The sequence below is a fragment of the Drosophila yakuba genome, chromosome X, assembly GCF_016746365.2.
Source record: "Drosophila yakuba strain Tai18E2 chromosome X, Prin_Dyak_Tai18E2_2.1, whole genome shotgun sequence".
Lineage (NCBI taxonomy): Eukaryota > Metazoa > Arthropoda > Insecta > Diptera > Drosophilidae > Drosophila > Drosophila yakuba.
In genome coordinates, this window is record NC_052526.2 from 8,497,003 (window position 1) to 8,516,832 (window position 19,830).

Here is a 19,830-nt window from a genome sequence, read left to right on the forward strand (position 1 = left end):
AATTTAAAGTTTTACTTAGCCCTAAAACTGCTAATTAGCTTAGAGAAATGTTGGTTAAAATCAAGTTGAAGTTACTGACCAATTTTAGTGACCCTCTGCCAGCGTTTCATAGTGCAAAAGTCACCAAAATGATGATGATGCAAGTGTCGCCCCAGAACCCAGAGAAAGATCGAGGGCACAGCGCTATGGGAATGGTACTTATGTAAGCCGGGAGTGGGGGATCTTGGTAGGAGCAGGAGGAGTAGGAGGAGCAGATGGTGGAGCAGAAGGGGTACCATCCATAGTCAAGGGCACTGGCACCGGCTGCGATTGCGATGCCAACTGGCCAGCGACAAGATGAATTTCCAGCGTATTTCGCTTTGTTACTTTTTGGTTTCATTTCGGTCATGGGACCCAGCTATATATATATATATATATATATATATATAGTAAATATATAGAAAGATTTTTTTGGGCGCTTCGTTACACAAAATCACGAAGCGGATCGTGCACGACTATTTTGCGTGAGCTGAGAGCATGATCAGCACTCGACTTGGGTCCTTTAGTTTGGCCCATGCAGCTGCGACCCGCCGTTTCAGCCCAGCATTTCCAGCATTTCGGCTTTAGGTCCAGATCGGATTCCCCCCCTAGAACCCCTAGTTCCTCCTAGTTCTCCCGATATATATACCCGCTATACCCACCGATTCACACTCCTCCATCGCCGGACTGCCGACTGCCAACTTTTGGGCTCGTTTGACAGTTTGAAGACCAGAACTATAGAAATAGCAAAACCAAGAGCCGCCAAATTGGTTCTGTAATTTAAACTGTTGAGCATTTCGGGTCAAAAAAAATGTAATTGTAAAGAAAACATTTATTTAATCAACAAAATATAACTAAAATCAATTGTAGCACATGCTGACATATAAGTGTGTAGTTTTGTTGCCAAAGCAAAAACCACTCGTTTCAGTAGAATTACCAATTAAATTGGCTGTTTCTAAGCACCAAGAAGTGCATAGATTGTGCAAAAACTCGGGTTCCTCAAACTACGTTTGCCAGTTGAAATACACAGCACTTTGTTTTATTTCTCACGCCTTGAACTTGACCGGTGGCTTTAACCTTTTGCTGACACAGAGAACCCAGAGTCCCGAATTCAGTCAAGTCAGGCTAATAAAAATAGCATCATGTTGCAGTTGCAGTTGCAATGGATGTTGCTGATGGTGCTGCTGCAACTGCTGCAACTGCTGCACTTACTGCAGTTGCAAGAACAACTTGGCACGACGATACAAGTGCTGCCGGGCAGCGTCGTCGACGTTGGCAGAGTTAATGAACATTGGAAATTCGTTTACATTTTTGCCATTTGTGCGAATTAGAGACAGGGCGACAAGGCAACACTGAGCTTCTGCACTTTTATAACAGCCAACTAACTCGAAAACAACAGTGGCTACTTGCTAACAACTTGCGCTTGTCAACGGAATTTTATTGGCCAACATCTCACCCTCTTAGGTTATTTTTAGTTTTCTAGTTCTAGAACTATTCAAGCACTGGTAAATGCAATTGTTACCTATGATATTAATTAATAATTAATCAGCTTAGTTAAATTTCTAGTAAATACTTAAAGTCACAGTTCACATATCTTTGGTGAACTTCTTGTGCAACAGGGATTCATTTAAATCTTTTGTGCAGGCCGCAGAAATATTTTTGAAAAAATATATTTAACCTCACCTGAGTGAGTTTTCCAAAAGAAAGAAAGGCTTACATGCTCATCGGAATCAGCTGAGTTTTTCTACTAAAACATTGTCGTGTGAACACTGTACAGTAGGCAGGTGAAATGTGAAACAAGATACAAAAAATTAGAAACCTTGCGCCTCTACTGTCTGCAAAAATGCTGACTGAGGCAGAAGAACAAAGGCTGTTTCTGCATTCTGGCAGGAGATGTCGACAGGTGCCGAAATGGAGGAGGGGTCAAGGGTGGGGGGGCAGCGAGTGGCGATGGCGAGGCTCCACTGTATGTGCAAGTGTTTTCCACTTGATGTAACATTACTTTGAAATCTTTTACCAGGCAGCCAAATGAAAAGCAAAGAGAAGATGTTCACCGCTGCCCAAAAGAAGCAAAAGCCCACAGATCGGCCAAAATGTGGGGGCCCCTAGGCGATTAACCCACTAAATGCGGCTTCCAAGCCAATGATTTCCAAAACGAACTTGAAAGCCTATCAATGCTTTAATTTTGGAATTATAAAACTATGACTGACTGATATTGTTTTATTAGCCAATGAAGATTTACATGGAAAAGTAAGCTATAATTATATTTAAGTCAACTCAATGCACATAATGCTTCTCAGTGTACCTCGTCCGATTTTCGACCACATCGCTGGTCAATGGGTTAAGAGGGGGGCGTTTTTTCAGGGGAGTGGCGACTGCAGTTGAGACAACGGATATGGATACTCGGCTTAATTTCACCAGCGCTCTGTTGGTCAACTGGCCAAACAAAGTTTGCTTCTTATTTTATTTTTTTTCTTTAGCTGGCCTTCAAAGTGCTGGCGCAGGGGTGGGGCGGGGGGCATTAGGCGGGGGTCAAGGGGCGCTGAAAAAGGGGTGGTAAGGGGGAGGGGGGGTTGGGATGATGATCGGGGGAGGCCCGGGCGATGCACGCGAAACGCTTCGCTGGACAATGAACAAGCGAAATTAGAGAATGTAAACAGCGAATTTTATCCTGTTCGCTGCTTTGCCAACACCAGCAGCCCCAATAACAACACTTTTGAGCACAGCACAGGGCAAGTTTACAGGACTTCTGCAAGAAATACTTGAAAAAATGAGGAAATGTCAAAGGAAAGGTTTAGAACGCACACAACTTACTTACTTAAAATCTGGAAATCTTTCAGAGAACCGCTGAGTAACTTGAGCCATTGATGCCTGGTAAAGAAAGCTGCTTGTTTAATGACATAATAAGACATTTAAGATTTATGCAAGGAGTATTAAAAATGATTCTTTTACTCTAATTTATAAATTATGTAGCTTCAGGAAATAACACCTTGAGCTGTGCTGTTGTTATGTGTGCAACAACAAGATGAACAGAGCTCCAATGAAACGTGGACCATTTTTCTTTGTCCTGGGCCTGGACCTGTCCAAAGAGATAGGAGAGGGGTGAGGTGGGTTGTGGATAGAGGGGAGGGGGCTACGTGGCGTGAGCTGGGCGGGAGTTGGAGACGGTGGACAGTAAGACAGCAACAACGGCGCCAGTTGACACGTCTTTTTCCTTTGACAAACATTTAAACAGGCGCTGCGGCCGGCAACAAAAACAATTACAAGCCATTCAAGTTCCACCTTAACCTTCGACTTAACCTCGGGCATAAAAGTGCATAAAAAAAAAATAAAAAACCAAAAGGTGTTCTCTGACGTCATAACAGTAAATTAGCAGCGACTTTACAAATGCCAAGACTTGCATAGGTATTTTCACAAGAACTAAACACTTGATCGTTTGATAGAGAAGACAGTGATCCGTTGCGAGGGACCAAATTTGTAAAGTATATCAAATGGTTAACTTAACTTAACTTTGTTGTCTTCCTAAAGATAGTTTCTATAATACCTCGAAGATACTTTCTATTATACCTCAAAGATACTTTCTATGATACCTATATATACTATATAAATACAAAAGCAGCCGAAAGACGCAAGTAAAATGCCCAAAAATAATAATTACACATATATGTGTGTATAAACGAATGCGTGTGTGTATGGCCATGGAACATTTAGTGCTTAGAGAATGGTGGATATTTTCTTTGGGACTCTGTGTGTGTTTATAGAAATCCCTGACTAGACATAAAATCCAGCCAGCATGTGTATCTATGTACAATATAGAGCGAGCGGCAGACAGGACCAAATAACGTAACCATTTCGGGCACTTGCCAAAAGGGAAATAATGGGGGCGGCCGGGCTTGGGGAGGACGAGGCCATTGTTAGCGGTTGCCCCACCACCTAACCACCCACCTTGCAGCACCACCCACTCATCTGTCCGCATTACGTCTAACGGTTTGTCGGTCTGCTGCCGCTTCATCAATTCAGTCCATGTCCGACCAACAGAAACAAAACAGGAGTGGCCCAAAGGATCGGAGATTGGAGATTCGAGATGGCGATGGCAATGGCAATGGAACTGGAGATGGAAGTGGAGATGGAAGTGGAGAACGGACGACATTTCCACATTTCCATTTGAATAATTTAGACATTTTCGTTGATGAATAACCGAAAGCACATTGATAGATATTCGCTTCACTCCGCTCCATTCGAAGGACCGACCTGTTCCAGACCATATATCCATATCCCCTATATATACACACACACACGAACACACACACGCACAAGTGTAGGTCTGTCTGTCTGGAGTCAAGTGGCAATGGAGTGGGGTTGGGTGGGGGCTTCGAGATTGGGTCTCAAATACTATCCCCACATTCGATATATGTACATATGTACATATATGTACATTTACCTAAGCCTTTGTGCCCAATTTCTTGCCTCTCTCGTTTGGTCAAATTTCGGGCTTAAAGCAATTTCCAAATGAATTTCACCATTTAAACTCGAGACAGTCGTGCATCCAATTAGTAGACGGTTATTGAGTTTATAGAACGGAAACTAATTCATCTGCTGAGAACTCAACTAGCTAAACATTTAATTAATAATCTATATTAAGTGCGATGTAATGGAAATTCAGTGCAAATGCAATATGCAACCATTGTTTTCACCTGATTTATAATGCGCCATAAGCAGCAGCATATGTGCTTCAAATACCCCCAAACCATTCTCACACTTGCAACATTTTAGCATAGTGATGGATTTATGAGACATTGTCTTGTTGAACAACGGCATTCGGCAAATTGTTGCCGACTTGATTGTGAAATATGTGTGTTTTCAGCTGGTTAAAGTTCGTAAATTAGTGAGGGTAGTTGGTGCTGCATGCTCTGGAATCCGATGTTCTGGGTGGGGTGTTTCACTTGTAATGAGCCAGCGCTAATTAATTTGTATAATGTGCTGACTGAGAGACGACTACCGATAAGTGACCGTAAACATAGTAACGAAGGCATATATCCCCTTTTCTACCAACTCAGAAGTACACAAGAATACAAAATGCATAGAATTAAAAGCATTTCGTTTTTGTGCGATCAACTGAGATAATTAAGATAACTGAGGAGTAAGCATACAAAATACAAAATAATATACAATATATAATTAAATGCCATGTAAAATATGAAAATGTAAACTCAACAGCACTAACTTTGCTTGGAAATATATATGCAAAATAAGTATCAATTGCATAAAGTAGTATTATCTATACAGAATAAACTAGGCAAACTATTCAACATAAAAAATATATTTCACTTTCCATTTAGTAAAGCGCACCCCTTTTGGTTTCAGTGTGGCGGCCAATCAATTAGAGGACCTAAACACCCGACTGCCCCTCGAGGTTCGCGTGGTGCGAAGAGTAAACGTTTATAGTGCGTGTAATCAGCTCTTAACTATAATTTATAAAACTGCATTTCTTGCACCCGTCAGTCTCCCCATTCCCCCCCATTCCCCCCCCTCCATTCCCGCCAGCTTAGTTCGCAGTTTAGCGCGAAAAAAGAAGGGAGCGTGGGGGGGGTTTAAATAACGCATCGGCACGACGGAAGCAATAAACTTCTGTATAATTAAATAAAATAAAATTATAAATGTTAATGAGCTTCGGCTCAGTTGGCACATAAAAAGGGGGAACAAAAAATGAGAAGAGAGCCTCAACTCAACTCTATAATCATGGGTATCATGGGTATCACGGGTATCATGGGTAGCTTCGTGGATCCATGGATACGTGGATCCGAACACGCACCGTTTCTCCACTCTTATCCCCATATCCCCAAAGATCCCCAATGTGCGGGGCCTGTAAACAATTTAGCGTGTCTCTTCATATTATATCATTAAAATTAATACGAGTTTAGCGTGCCGCAAGTTATTCACTTTGGGGCCCGCTGTCAAAGTGCGTCTACCAATGCGATCCATTCCCATTCCCATTTCCATTCAACTCAACTTGTCTGCTTACAGAACTTCCCATTTTCATTTTCATTTTCATTTACGCCACTGCGTGTCGCCTAACTAATGGAAGTGACTGTGTCCAAATCGCTGATTGCAACACGGACAACGATCGGATTAACACGCCAATTATTCAATGCGAAATGAATATGGACTATTCCATTCCACCATTGGTGCCATTTAAATCACAGTCGAAATCAACAAGCTCTTAAGTTCTCTTTATATTTACCGATTTCCGATTTTTTTGGTGCTTTCACTTGCTTATTATTAGGACATGTTAATATTTAAGAGTAGAGTAGGCCAATTAATCTTTTGAATGCCTATTTTTACATATTATATATTTTAGCTCGTTTTAGATTGTACCAGTTCACCTGACTCCCTGCCATAAACCTTAAGCCACCGCACTGGACTTGAATAAAGCGATGTTCGTCGGTTATGCAAATCAGAAACTGTCCACAACTGTTCCCCACCTGTGTTTTTTGTATTTTGTTTTTTTTTTTCACCTGGCGGGCATTGTTATGGTGGCTACCCCGCTTTTCCACGTTTTCCCTACTGCTGGCCTAACACGACACTGACAAATGTTAATCCATTAAGGCCCTGTCAATGGGAAAATCTGTCACAACAGCGCACGAATTGGTGTGGGGCTAAGGCGTATTAGTTTCGGATCCTGAGAGTGCATCTTAATTGGTGCAAGGTGCACTGCATCAGCCCCCCTCGCCCATTGCAATTGTTCGCCTTGCCAATGCACTGGGAAAAAATCAGACAGACCAGACTGCAAAGCTTCACATGTCACAATTTATTGTAAGCTGCAAAATATATATATAAATATTTATAAAATATTTTTTTAAAAATTAAGCAAAGCTAATTATTAAATATTTGTCATAAAAAGTAGTACTTTTCTGCTCTCACCAGATTCCAAAAATAAAAGATGATTTTTTGTGCTCTGTGCGGGATTTACAGAGACAAATGCGAATGCTAAACTTGGCCAACAACAAATTGGCAATCAGGCCGCTCTTTCCATCGCTTTGCCCACTGGGCAGGTGTTGGACAACTTAATGCGAAATGGCTGGCAAGGATTGGGGGAACGCGGAAGGAGGAGGATGAGAATGAGGATGAGGATGGTGGCAGCAGGATGACGGAGGAAGGAACTGCGTAGAGCGCGTGCCGTGTAAAATTTTTTAAGTGCCTGCTCATTAATCGTAATCGTCTGGGGCCCTGACCCCTTTCCACTCCATCGAGCGAGTGGCTCTGCTTGGAGAGCTCCAGAGCTCCAGCTCCTTTGACGCCTGCCGCTCCTGTTTCCCAGCCGTCGTGTTCTGGAAATCGTACAAAGTGGCTATATATATATATTCAAATTGATGTGGTAAAGGGTTTTGTAAGAAACGCGAATTTAGCTTTTTTTAGTACCTACAAATACATTAAGTTTGGTTTGCTCAACATTCACGCGAATATATCATATATATTATGATATAAAGAGTTGCTTGAGATTTAATTTCGCCTCCGTGAGTGAAGTTGGAATTGGGAACATGGAGTGCTTAAGTCACTTGGCTGATCTTAAGCTTGGTATTTTAGCATGTTCGGTTGGCCAGTTGACAAAAAATGAGAGGAGGGAGTTGCAGTTGGAGTTGGGAGTTTGAGTCTGAGTTGGAATGGAGGCAGCTTGTCTAATTGCGAACTGGATAAACACCAGACTGCCAGCTACGCCTCTTTGTCATTTGTCAGCGTTCGTTTTTAGGTGTAAATATGTTAATGAGTGTGAGTAATTTCCTAGAATTTCCTGCCACTCGATTGCTATACTGGCGATAGGCGATGGGCGATGGGCACAGGCGCGCAGTTCTTAATTGGAATTGGAATTGCCGGGTGGCGTATGACGTATGCAGGCGATTAATTTCGCTCTGTGCGTAATCAAGTCGAAAATTTATTGAAGTTGCAATAATTGCGCCTGCGGCGAAAGGCGAAAGGCACCGCAAGGCGGTTGTCGGTTGTCGGCATCCATCGGCGCCATAGGGTTAATGGGTTAAGCGGGTTAAGGCGGGCTAAGGGGTTCGCTGTGGCAGGTGCGGTGAGATGGGTTAACGCAGCAGCAGCGATGCTCATTAGAAAAGCTTCAAAAGCTTTCGCCTGCGTGCGTTTGATTTTGAGCCGCAGACGGTGTCGATAGAGCTTCACACACTGCCAAAAAAAAATGCGCTAAATATGATATAAAAATCTGAAATAAAATTTTGAAAAAAATTTGTTTAAAACCCTAACATAACCTAAGCAAAACAGAAGTGTTAGAATGTTTTAAAATTATAAGTAATACAACTTTAAACACTGTTGTTATACTTTAGCATTTAAAAAAGTTCTTGACTGATGCACAAGTTTGATAATAATAGTAAAAACAGTCACTAAACCTTTCCCACTGTGCATCAGCACTGTTTAGTCCTCAGTTAAACACCATCAAGCATTTAGGAACCCCCCCTTTCCACGCCTGTGGTTTCGTGTAGAGGGGGGGGATATTCAGGTGCGGGGGTATAGAAGTCATGTTTCATGCATGAATTGTAGCATAACTTTTGTTGTTCCTGTGCAATCGAGTCAAGTGGCACACAGTCGCGCTAAAATATGCCGCATTTTGAGTTTCGGGCTCTCAATCAGGATCAGCAAAACCTCCTTAAGCCCCGCCCCCCCCTCCAAAGCAACGCCCCCCATTTACACCACAAACACCGCAATACGCACTTGTGTGTGCGACTTCTGATTGTCGACAAACTTTAATTGGTACATAATCCTTTAAGTCTTTATTGTAAGTGCGCTGGATGGAGCAATAATATCATAACTACTTCAAAATACCAGCAAGATCTTCAGCTTGAATGGTGAATGATATGAGAGCCAGCTAACCAAGATACCCTCTACATATATATACCCTCTATATTTTCGGCTGAGCTAGGTCAGTGATGCATTTCGAATGGCCTGGGGCCAGAGCAGTTAGTCTGGTCTTGCCCTCTCCATTTTCCCAGCTTGGCGTTAAATTTATTACACCAAAAAAGGGGACCCAAAAACAAAAAAAAAAAAACGGGAAAAAAAAAACGAAAAAGCAAGACCCTCGCAAGAAGGAATTAAAACAATTGCATGCTTTGCATAATTTTTGTAAACAAAGTGGCGGCTCAAGAGCGTAGAAAAACAAAGAAGGGGCTTGAGATTTGTGCTCTTTGGGGGATTTTCAAAGGGGTTGGATCACCTTAAGCTGCCAAGAAACGCGCGAAAGTGCGAATTAATCCACAGCCTGACTTTTGCTTTGTTTAGGCTTCGCTGATTTGGATTTTAGCCACTTGAATATACCGCCCTCTTCCCCCCCTTTTTTTTTATTGTTTTTAGTCTTGCTATCGATTTACCCAATCGGCAAACAAAAAAAAAAAATGAACCCCACTCGCAGTTACGGAAAATCCAAGAGGCCCTCTCCCTTGACTCTGTCAGTTATTCAATTTTTGCCATTTTATCGCTTCAACATGGAAAACCTTTTAAAATCACACACTGTGCGAAAGGAGGCGAACTTTTGGGACGTGGGGATGCACCGCCGATAGGGAAGCACACTGACAGCTATTTTATACATGCTACACTAAATGGTACAAAAAAATAAATAATAGGAATAATTTCTTTAACAGGAGAAGCTACATGTATACTTTCAGTAATAAATACATAATAAATAAACCAGAAATATACTGAAAATTACTTATTGCAGATATTTTGCACATGTGTTGTTTGGTTAGTTTTACATCCTTGTAAGTGTTTTAAAAGCAAACAACTTTGCACATTTTTTGCAGTGCACGCACACATGACCTGTCAGTGGGTGGCTGTGTGGGCTGAGCCTCTTATCAACTGTTATCGATAGGCCTGGTGAAACCAAATCCGCAGCCGAAACAGAGCCAGGAAGTAAGACTTGGCCCAAAAGTTGGGGGCCAAAAGCCTGCTACCACAAACCCCCATACGCTGTTAGCACACACACTTTGGCAGCTGTAATTGGCTATAAAACATTTCGGAGGGCCGTTGACTGACATTTCAATAGACAGTAGAACTGGCTAAAAAGTTAACCGACGAAGCCTAAAATGCTGCCAACTTGGAAATGGGAAGAACAACGGCAGATACTAAAGCGAATGCTAGTACTAGATTTAATGCCTTGAGAGAAAGATATGTTTAGATGGCAAAGGGTATATTAGCTCTACCTTTAGGGATATTCCCATTACCTTTAGGGATATTACCTCTACCTTTAGGGATATTCCCTTTAACATTAGGAATATTACCTCTACCTTTAGGCATATTTCCTTTATCTTTAGGAATATTAGCTGTACCTTTAGGCATATTACCTCTACCTTTAGGCATATTACCTCTACCAACTTTATGTTCACACTTTACCTAAACTCCGTTCGCAGTCGTATTAATTTTGCCTTTTGCTCAAAGGGACACGCACTGTCACGGACCCTAAAGGGAAACCCGAAACCGAATGCCCCTCCTCAAATTGCCCCATCTACTGCCATGCCGCGCCTCTATGCCCTCAATTTCGCATTGATGCACCATCATTAGGTTGAAACTTTTCAATTAAATGTTAATTATGCGAAATTGACATTGACCATTATGACAGGTTGCAAGTAGTTTTGATGCCCCCATATTCCCCCCTCTCTCTCTCCCCCTCTCCCCCTCCACCCCAACGCCCCTGCTCTCAGTGGACAGCACTCCACGCTGGACTCGTGAAAACTGCAAATTTAATTTAATTGCATTTCATACGCCCATTTGGCTGCCACTTTGAGGTTCCTCGCGTTGCTGTCTGTGCAACACTTGACTTATTTTGGCACCGAAACAACGCGAAAGAGACGGCAACACAGAGACGTCAAGACGGAGAAAGAGACAGAGGGGCGAAGGAGGAACCCTGTTCGCTTTTTTGTTTGGCGCAAAATTTTAATTGCCTTGCAACGGGCAACCGGCGACCGGCAACCTGAAACTGGCAACTTGCAACGCGCTCGGTCTAAATTTGGTTACCTCTCTACGCTTCGCTTTTATTTTCGTTTCTTCTTTTTTTACTTTATTTTTTGTCTCAATAAAAAAGCGGCTCGTTTTAAGCGTTTTGCCGCTGCGCTTGGCTGCCTAGCTAACAAAATTAACAAATGTACTTATAGATAAATGATAATAAAAAGTAAGTAATTAGGCTGCAAATAGTGTTAGCCAATCAAAGAGAGGTAATTTTTTTAAAAATAAATATTTATAAATATAAAAAGGGATTTGGCATTACAAGCAATAGGCATACTGACGAGGCCTTCGCATTCAAAGCCCAAAGCGCAGCGAATTGCGTCTGAAAAAGGTGCGACAATTTAGACGTTGTCGGGGTCACCAATTAAATAGGATACTTGGGTCCTTGCCACTGTCATTTCCAATTCCCATTCACATTCCCCGCCCATTTAACCTGATTGTCACTTGATGCAATAAATTGAAATTGACCAAAAGCGTGCGGCAATGTGCAGTGTGCAATGTGCAACTTGCAACGTGCAACGTGCGACGCGTATCTTGTTGCAACTCCGCTGCAAGTGTCGCTCGTTTCGTTTCGATTCGCTTTCCTCTTGTGTTTTGTTTTTTTGTGTTTTTTTTTGTATTTTTGTTGTTGTTTTGCTGGAGGGAATTTGGTTTCGGTTTCGAACTCGCGTTCTCGCAGTTTGCTTTTTTTGGGGCTTGGCTTGACAATAAATGTCAACACTTGGTGGCCGCTAATTTATTTGCGCGCCCGATGCGTTCACCACATGAGGTGGCTGTTTCCCAGGAGGAGGTGGGTCACCAATTGCATCGGATCATCAGACCATCGGACTTGAGATAATAAAGGTCTTTGAGACATTGTTGTGGGTAGCACATTTTGAAGTGTTGCGCTCTTAATAATAGTCCATGTTTTTGATTATTTTAATATTTAATATTAATTCTTAAGCAACTGTTACATATAATTAGAACGTAAACTCAAAATGTGGTTTTAATATATAACTAGATAAATGAAAATTTCCATATTTCTTTTGTTTCCTTGCACTGCGAATTATTCGGAAAGTGCAACCATCTTCAGACCAGACTTGAGTACACATTAAACATTCGCATGTCTGACATTAAGGCAAATGGCACAGAGGGTGTTGGTGTTGGTGTTGGTGTAGTGCGTCTCTTTCCCTCCGCCCCCTTGCTGTCTCTTTCACGCACCCTCCTGCCATCTCTCTCTCTCTCTCTCGCTCGCACTGGTGTTTTTCGCCCACCTTTATGACGAAGGCCAAACAAGTTGAGGTAGGTTAATTTTATTGGCCAAATAAGTGGGTATCAAATTTAATGGACAACAGCGCAGTGAAATAAAGCAAGGGTTTGGGATACTGGGTTTTTTGTAAAAAAAAAAAAAAAGTAGAACCATCTGGAAAAGTGGAAAGTGAGGAGAGGGTGGGGAAACGCGCAGTGCATAAAGCGTAAAAATGAGCCAAAATAAATAAGAAAGCCGCAAACGAAGCCACCAAGAACTTGAAGACCTTTTTTCTGTTTTCTTAGCCAAAAGAAAGAGATGGCAAGGCGGCGGCAGAAAGAGACGGCGGCTGTGGAGTTGACGGCCCTGTGATTGATTGGTTGGCGGCGGAAGCGTGACGTCACAAGCGGCACAGACACAGTTGAGAAACGATCCCCTGGTTTTTTACCATCCGGAAAATCGAATAGCATCACAGGCAGCAAAGGAAATCAAATCTAAAAAGTCGAAGAAAAATAAAGCATATATTAAGTATAAGACTTATTACAAACCATTTATACTATGCATAAAAGTAATAGAACAAATACATTATGATAAACTTAAAACTTTGTGTAATGATTTAGTTATACATATTTATCTGTTATCATATTTGATGTTCATCCTTCTTACAGATTCGGATTCAGAGCTCATTTAGTGCGAACTTATGATGAAATAACTCAGCTGCATCGATTTTCCCAATGATTTTTGCAATGACAGCTCCAAGTTTTGTTGGCCATATATTTGTGATGTTGTTTGTGATTACCTTAACCTACTTCTCAATCCCTGTTCGCAGCTCCTTTCACCCACTTCCCCCAACTGATTGGAGGCCAATTGCCTTTGGACCTGGCTCAATGTGGATTTACTTTAGTTTTAGTTTGGTTTGGCCTCAGTTCGGTTTTGGTTTGCATTGCAATCGGAGTACGGTTCAGTTTGCTTTGCTTTTGCGTTTTGCTTCCATTCCATCTACTAACAAGCCGCCTCACGAAATTCTTCCGCAATTTTCACATAACTCAACGCGGGGAGGGGGTTGTGGGGGTACTGGGCAAGGAGGGTGGTGGTGGGCAATTTTCACGCTGATTTCTACTGAGGTTTTCCACTCTGCGTATCAGGATCGTGTGATCTGGCCCCTCGGAGACGCATGATCACGTTGGGCATACGCATCATTTAATGGGTTCGTGAAGTGAACTTGCAGCCGAGAGTTGTTGATGGAAAAGCCAACGATTTTTTTTTTATGCCTCTCTGAAGAGGTAGAAGAAGAAGAAGAAGATGAAGAGGAAGGCACCCACCAACTGGGCATACAACTTTATCACTTGCCCACAAAATATCTTCAATTGGTTCCATTAAACTTAAGCTGCGATCCCTGAGCACGTTTCTGCCTCAGCCTCATGACCACCAACCCAAAGCCCCTGCTCATCCCAGCCTTGCTACACTGCCACAAAAGTGTGGTGACAACTGAAAAAGGGAACATGTTAAATATTTTTAGTGGTATGCAAAATACCATGACTGAACAAATGCATTATCTTAGTTATAAATATATTTTTTTCTTACATAACTTTCTTTCATAGTTTTCTTGGGCTGCAGCTGCACTGCAGTTTCTCGCAGTGTAGGCAGCGCGGCTTCCTTCGTGCGTTGCCATCATCATCGTCATCGTCATCCACATGGCCGCCTGGCCATGGTCGTGCCCAAAATTAACCTGACCAGGGCATGATCATGAGGAGCAGCAGCAGCAGCATCCGCAGCAGCAGCAGCGGCGGCAGTTGGAAAGCAGAAAAAGGAACGCAGTCCGAGAGGCTCGCTATAAATTCTATTGGCGTATCTATCTACACTATTTCTAATTTGGGACTCGGGACTCCCCGCCCGGCCTGAAAAAAAAAAGTCGAGGCTTTGTGGGATCTCCTCGACTGGATTAGCTCGCAGCTCGCTTTGGCCAATTTAAGTTTAAGTGCTTTGGTAACAGTTTCGCGCTTTCGAAACTTGAGTCGTGATTTATTTTCCGCTGCCTCAGCCTCCTCCGCTGAATGGAATGCCTGCTCCTCCAGCTCCACCAGCTCCTCCAACTCCTTCTCCTCCTCTTTCTACTTCTCGAAATCTGTGGGTTTTCCTCAAGTGCCGTTTTTCACGCCACGACACGCAATCGCCGCGGCTCGGGTAAATTAGGAAAATTGATCTAAATTTTCTTGGGAACCTTTGCCATTCCGCAACGTTGCGAAAACTAAGAAAAAAAAACAAAATGGTAAAGGGTCGGTCATCAGGCATATGCTGTTCGATCTTTAAGGATTCTGAAAGGGGAAAAAGAATAGCTGCTGTTGCTATTGCTGCTCGTCACCAGTTGACCAATTAAAATTCAATAAAAATTCAGGCAATTCCGGCGAAAATGAACTCGGTGCCCGCTCAGTGCCCGCTCTTATCATAAAATTGCGAATCTCCAAATCGGGGGCATGACTAGGAGCAATCAGTACAAGTTCCATGTAAACAGTATCGGCATCAGGGAGCCGAGGAACTGGCAACAAGTCCCAGTTAAAAATCTTTGCCGGGTCAGCGACAAAGTCAAGTGCAAGTTGCAGTCAAAAGCTGCAAGCAGGCGGCTCCTTCGGTCGGCGTACACTGCAAGAAAATCAACTGCACTGGGACAAGCAATTTTGTAAAAATATTTTACAGATAATTGTGACTAAGAAAATGTAACTTCAAATCAAGAAGTAATCTTTTTTGTGCCTAAGAAAATGTAACTTCAACATGAGAAGTACTAATGTTGTAATCAATAGTGTTAAAATCTTTTTAATTTACCATTTACTTTCGAATAGGAATTTTCGCTCAGTGCAGCAGTAGCCAAGCAGCAATGGTGCAGTGTGGCATGCAACCTGAACTTGCAGCTCGTTTGGTCGTCACATAATCTGCTCCAAATCAAAATTGCTTATTAAACGTGGAGAGCTTCGAGTCTTCGAGGAATGCCTTTAGTTTTGGCCACTTGGTCTAGGCCTCAGTTTTTTGTGGGATTGTGTGTAGCTGAAAATTGGTTTGTGGCCAGAACTGGCCAAGCACGACTTGGGAACTAGTTCAAAGTTTGCTTCAAAAGAGCTTTAATCAAAAATATATAGTGAAATTTTAACATATTTTTTATATTACTAGTTAAGCCACCTAAAGTGAAATAAACACAGTAATTAGCATAAAGTTAATTCAAGTATAGAAAAGCAATTGTGCCAAACCTTTATGTGGATGCTATACCACTTTTTTCAGCACCTTTTTCAAAAATTTGAACTGGATTATGATGAACCGAGTGCATCATCTCCGCAAAAGACTGCGTAGCTGCCACAACGAATCTGTCGCCGCATCGGATATCGTGTAAATCGAATATATATATATATGCTGGAAAACGGAGGAAGCGAAGCGCTGGATAAAAATTGCTGCCGAATTCTGAGTTGCGGCAAGTGGCAGCCACAAACAGTATCCAGAATCCAGTATGCAGTATCCAGTATCAAGAGTACAGCATACAGCATACAGAGTTCGAGTCGATCACGATTGCCTCTCCAATCCAATCCACTCCACTCCATTGCACTGCACTGCACTCGAATCGAGGATTGGTGATCGAGGATCGGCAATAGGTGGACCGGGATCCGATGGACAGGGATCCGATGGACGGGGGATCCGATGGAGGCAATGGGTCTTCGACTATCTTGATGGGCATGGGATGCGATGCGATGCGGCGCTACAGGCTCAACTGAGCTGAATTGAGCATTGATCGACGATGACGATGTCGACAGGATCAGTGCTGCCAATTCGGATATTTAGTTGCCCAAAATAAGTCCACAAAGTTGCAAGTTCTTGCTCATTATCTTGGGAATAATAGAAACTATTACAATGTACATATTTACATATGTACATAGCTCATTCTCTAAGGAATAATATAAAATATTACAAAGTACATATTTATAGCTCATTATAGGGAAGGAATAATAGAAAATATTACAATGTACATATTTATAGCCAGGAAATGTATTAATTTGATTAAATGTATTGGCTCTCAAAGAAAAAGCATTTAAACTATGTGTTAAATATATTTAACATCTATACTTATATTTATACTAATACTTATCAATTTTGAATACATAAATTTTGTTATATTTTGTAAATTGCTTCCTAACTCGCCTTGGCAGCACTAAAACAAGGCTGAGAAACGTGCAAAGCTGCCAATGAACCAAATCCAGCCCCTGGCCGCGGATCTATCTCAATTTCTACATTTGACCTGTGAACCGTAATGGATTTTGTATATATTATAATTGCCGACCGTGCTACACAATCTCCTCTGGTTTCCGACTGCGTTTTTCTCCTTCTATTTTTTTTTTTTTGTTCCACTGCCTGGCCGATGATCCGATTGCCTCGGAAGCAGTCTGGATTCGAAGCGCTGCCCTCGACTATACGAGTATCTGGGCAAATGGATCGCGAGTAGCGAATAGCGATCTTTCCGAGAAGAGGACAAGTTGAGTGAGTGGAGGGCAGTGGGGAAATCCGGTGGACTTGTCGCATTAGCACCAGCCAGCCAACAACGGGACTGCGCGATTTATGGAGCCCTTGAACGATCAGCAGATCGGTGAACATGAAAGAGCATCTTAAGATGACTAAAAAAAAATACAAAAAAATACAAAAAATAGGTGTCGTACGCCATTGCCGATTGGTATATATCACGTGCACCAGATCGCACACTAATCGTGATACGGCTAATGGTACTAATTTTCGCTTTCTCTTGCTTTATAAAAATAACAGAGAATCAATGGCAATTGTACATTCATTTGATTTTTTTACTTTTTAGTTTCTTCGAGTTTATTTACTCAAATCGTTGGAGAATCGAAGTAAATGCAAGCCATTAAACCGAACACGTGTAAGCATCAGTAAAATCCAATGTACAGATGCCTAAGATCACTTTCGTTGGCCAAACTTAACATCGTTGAGCTCCTTCTCGCAGCCACGATATGCCACGCCCACGCCGAATCCAGTGCCCAGCCAGACGGGCCATATACGCCTCCGGAAGAAGAGCAGGGTGACCACGGATCCGATCACCAGGCCACCAACTCCCTTCACCAGGGAGTCCGACAGACATCGATTGAGGTTCTCACGCAGTCGATCTTCTGGTGCAGTCGACATATTTGCATCAATCTCTTCAGTGCCAGCTGCTAATAGATAATTTGTTATTAAATTTTTATTTGTTTTTTATTTTTTTTTTTTTGCTGCCAGATGTTACGACAATAACCAAATCGAAAAGGGCTAAAGCAAGCCAGTGATAAGCTGGAAATATCAGAGCACACTGGGATCATTTCACTGTAAACCAAACTCCTTGTTGCCACTTTAACAGCTCAGTTGGCCAAAATAGGCATTGTTGTTGCAGGCACTTTGAGCCCGATCACGATCGATTTCTGCCAAAATAGATTATAATCGCTGCACACACTCGCTGGCTCAATCTGTGGCCATCTTGTCGATCTATGTGTGTTTATGGTCATGTAAAATCCCACTTTCAACGCTAGTTGGCTGGCACTTGGGAAAATATATCGGTTACTGTGGTATCAATATAAAAATTCTATGAAAATTGTATAAAAACAATGCTTGATTATTGCTTAAAATACTATTTCTAATTTAATATTAAGTTTATTTAATTAAATTCAATGTTTAATATTATTATTTTAGATTTCTTGCAGTGCAACTTGCACCTACAAACTTCCATTCGCTTGGCCTTAACTTTGGACTTCGCTTTGACTTCTCGCGCAGCTGTTTAACTGGGTAATCTTGTCAGCATATGACTTTAAAAGCATATTCCTAATAAAGTACTTTACTTTATAATATCTTTATAATATATATAAAATAGATTTGCAATTATTTGTATTTATTGTATATTTTTTTAACGCCTTTGAGTGTATTTCCGCTTCGTGGCTCCACTCGAATGGCAACTCCCATCGAAATCCTACTCCAAAATCCTACGCCAAATGCTTGGGAAAACAGCGCCGGCGACCGTGTTGACGTGTTAAGTGCTTTGGCCAAGAGATGGCCCCGAAAAAAAGGCAGCAATTGGGAGGAAAAACCAAAAAAAAGACGGCCAAAACTGCAGTCTGCTCTTCCACTTGCCTGGGCTTAGGCTATAATTTCGGCTCACCGCCCACCAGTATAATTTCTTTTTTTTTCGTTTTTGCGAGGCGTTTGGGGGCGCAACGGAGCTTAACTCGAAAATTGCAAATTCGGGTGTTCAATCGAGTCAAATCCTTTTCTATTACCAACTCAGCCGCTGCTCTGCGCTCTGTGTTTAAAGAAATTGTCGGCCTCATGAGCAATTTAATGCCTGATTTGCCTTTGCCTTTGCCTTTACCTTTGCTTTTCCTTGCGCGCGATTATAACTCCAAACAGCAAACTGCAAACTCACAACAAGCATTTCCCATTTCGACAGGAACTCCGTTCGTGGCCTTTATTATTATACCCGTTACTCGTAGAGTAAAAGGGTATACTAGATTCGTTGAAAAGTATGTAACAGGCAGAAGGAAGCGTTTCCGACCATATAAAGTATATATATTCTTGATCAGGATCAATAGCCGAGTCGATTTGGCCATGTCCGTCTGTCCGTCCGTCTGTCCGTCTGTCCGTCTGTCCGTCTGTCCGTATGAACGTCGAGATCTCAGGAACTACAAAAGCTAGAAAGTTGAGATTAAGTAAACAGACTCCAGGGACATAGACGCAGCGCAAGTTTGTCGAATCATGCTGCCACGCCCACTCTAACGCCCACAAACCGCCCAAAACTGTCACGCCCACACTTTTGAAAAATGTTTTAATATTTCTTCATTTTTGTATTGGTCTTGAAAATTTCTATCGATTTGCAAAAAAACTTTTTGCCACGCCCACTCTAACGCCCACAAACCGCCCAAAGCTGCCACGCCCACACTTTTGAAAAATGTTTTGATATTTTTTCATTTTTGTATTAGTCTTGTAAATTTCTATCTATTTGCCAAAAAACTTTTGGCCACGCCCACTCTAACGCCCACAAACCGCCAAAAACTGTCCTTCGCACTTACACTAGCTGAGTAACGGGTATCAGATAGTCGGGGAACTCGACTATAGCGTTCTCTCTTGTTTTTTTTTTGTTTTTTTGCTGCATTTTGCATGCTTTTCAATCAGCCACGTAAGTGATTCCTCTTTTGGGTGTTGGCACAGTTTTTCACTTGCCAATTTTCGCGGCGGAAAATGATTGAGAAGCCCAGCCAGCTAATTGTCTTATTAGCTTCAACTGCTTATGCATGTTAGTCAGTATCATTGGCAGTTTGTTAATAAATATAAATAATATACTTATTCAGTTCACTTTTCCCACTTGCCTTATTAAATATTCGAAATCTTAAGGCCGATATCTCCGCGATTACCAGTTGGTCAGTTGAGAGCCAGCAAATTGGCCCAAGTACTCAAGATCATAATGAAGACATTTATGGACCCGCGACCGGATTCAATTGTGCGGCATTCAACAATTTTTGCAATCAATGCGAAGCGGACTATGAACGGGTATAATGCAATGGCCCCAG

General features: G+C 42.0%; 1 protein-coding gene and 1 long non-coding RNA gene across 2 annotated transcripts; one reads left to right on the top strand and one right to left on the bottom strand.

Moving 5' to 3' along the window:
* Nucleotides 1–3,135: 3,135 nt before the first annotated feature.
* LOC120322296 lies at nucleotides 3,136–7,488 on the top strand. Its single transcript, XR_005562075.1, has 2 exons — nucleotides 3,136–6,831; nucleotides 6,943–7,488. It is a non-coding gene; the product is annotated as an uncharacterized LOC120322296 (long non-coding RNA).
* A 9,589-nt stretch (nucleotides 7,489–17,077) lies between these two features.
* LOC6524692 (MICOS complex subunit Mic10) lies at nucleotides 17,078–17,557 on the bottom strand. Its single transcript, XM_002100500.4, has one exon. It carries the CDS (start codon nucleotides 17,423–17,425, stop codon nucleotides 17,201–17,203), a length of 225 nt encoding a protein of 74 aa, XP_002100536.1. The 5' UTR covers nucleotides 17,426–17,557; the 3' UTR covers nucleotides 17,078–17,200.
* Nucleotides 17,558–19,830: the final 2,273 nt, after the last annotated feature.

Excerpts from the sequence above, each read along its gene's own strand:
- LOC6524692 (XM_002100500.4), bottom strand. The coding sequence starts at position 17,425 with ATGTCGACTGCACCAGAAGATCGACTGCGTGAGAACCTCAATCGATGT.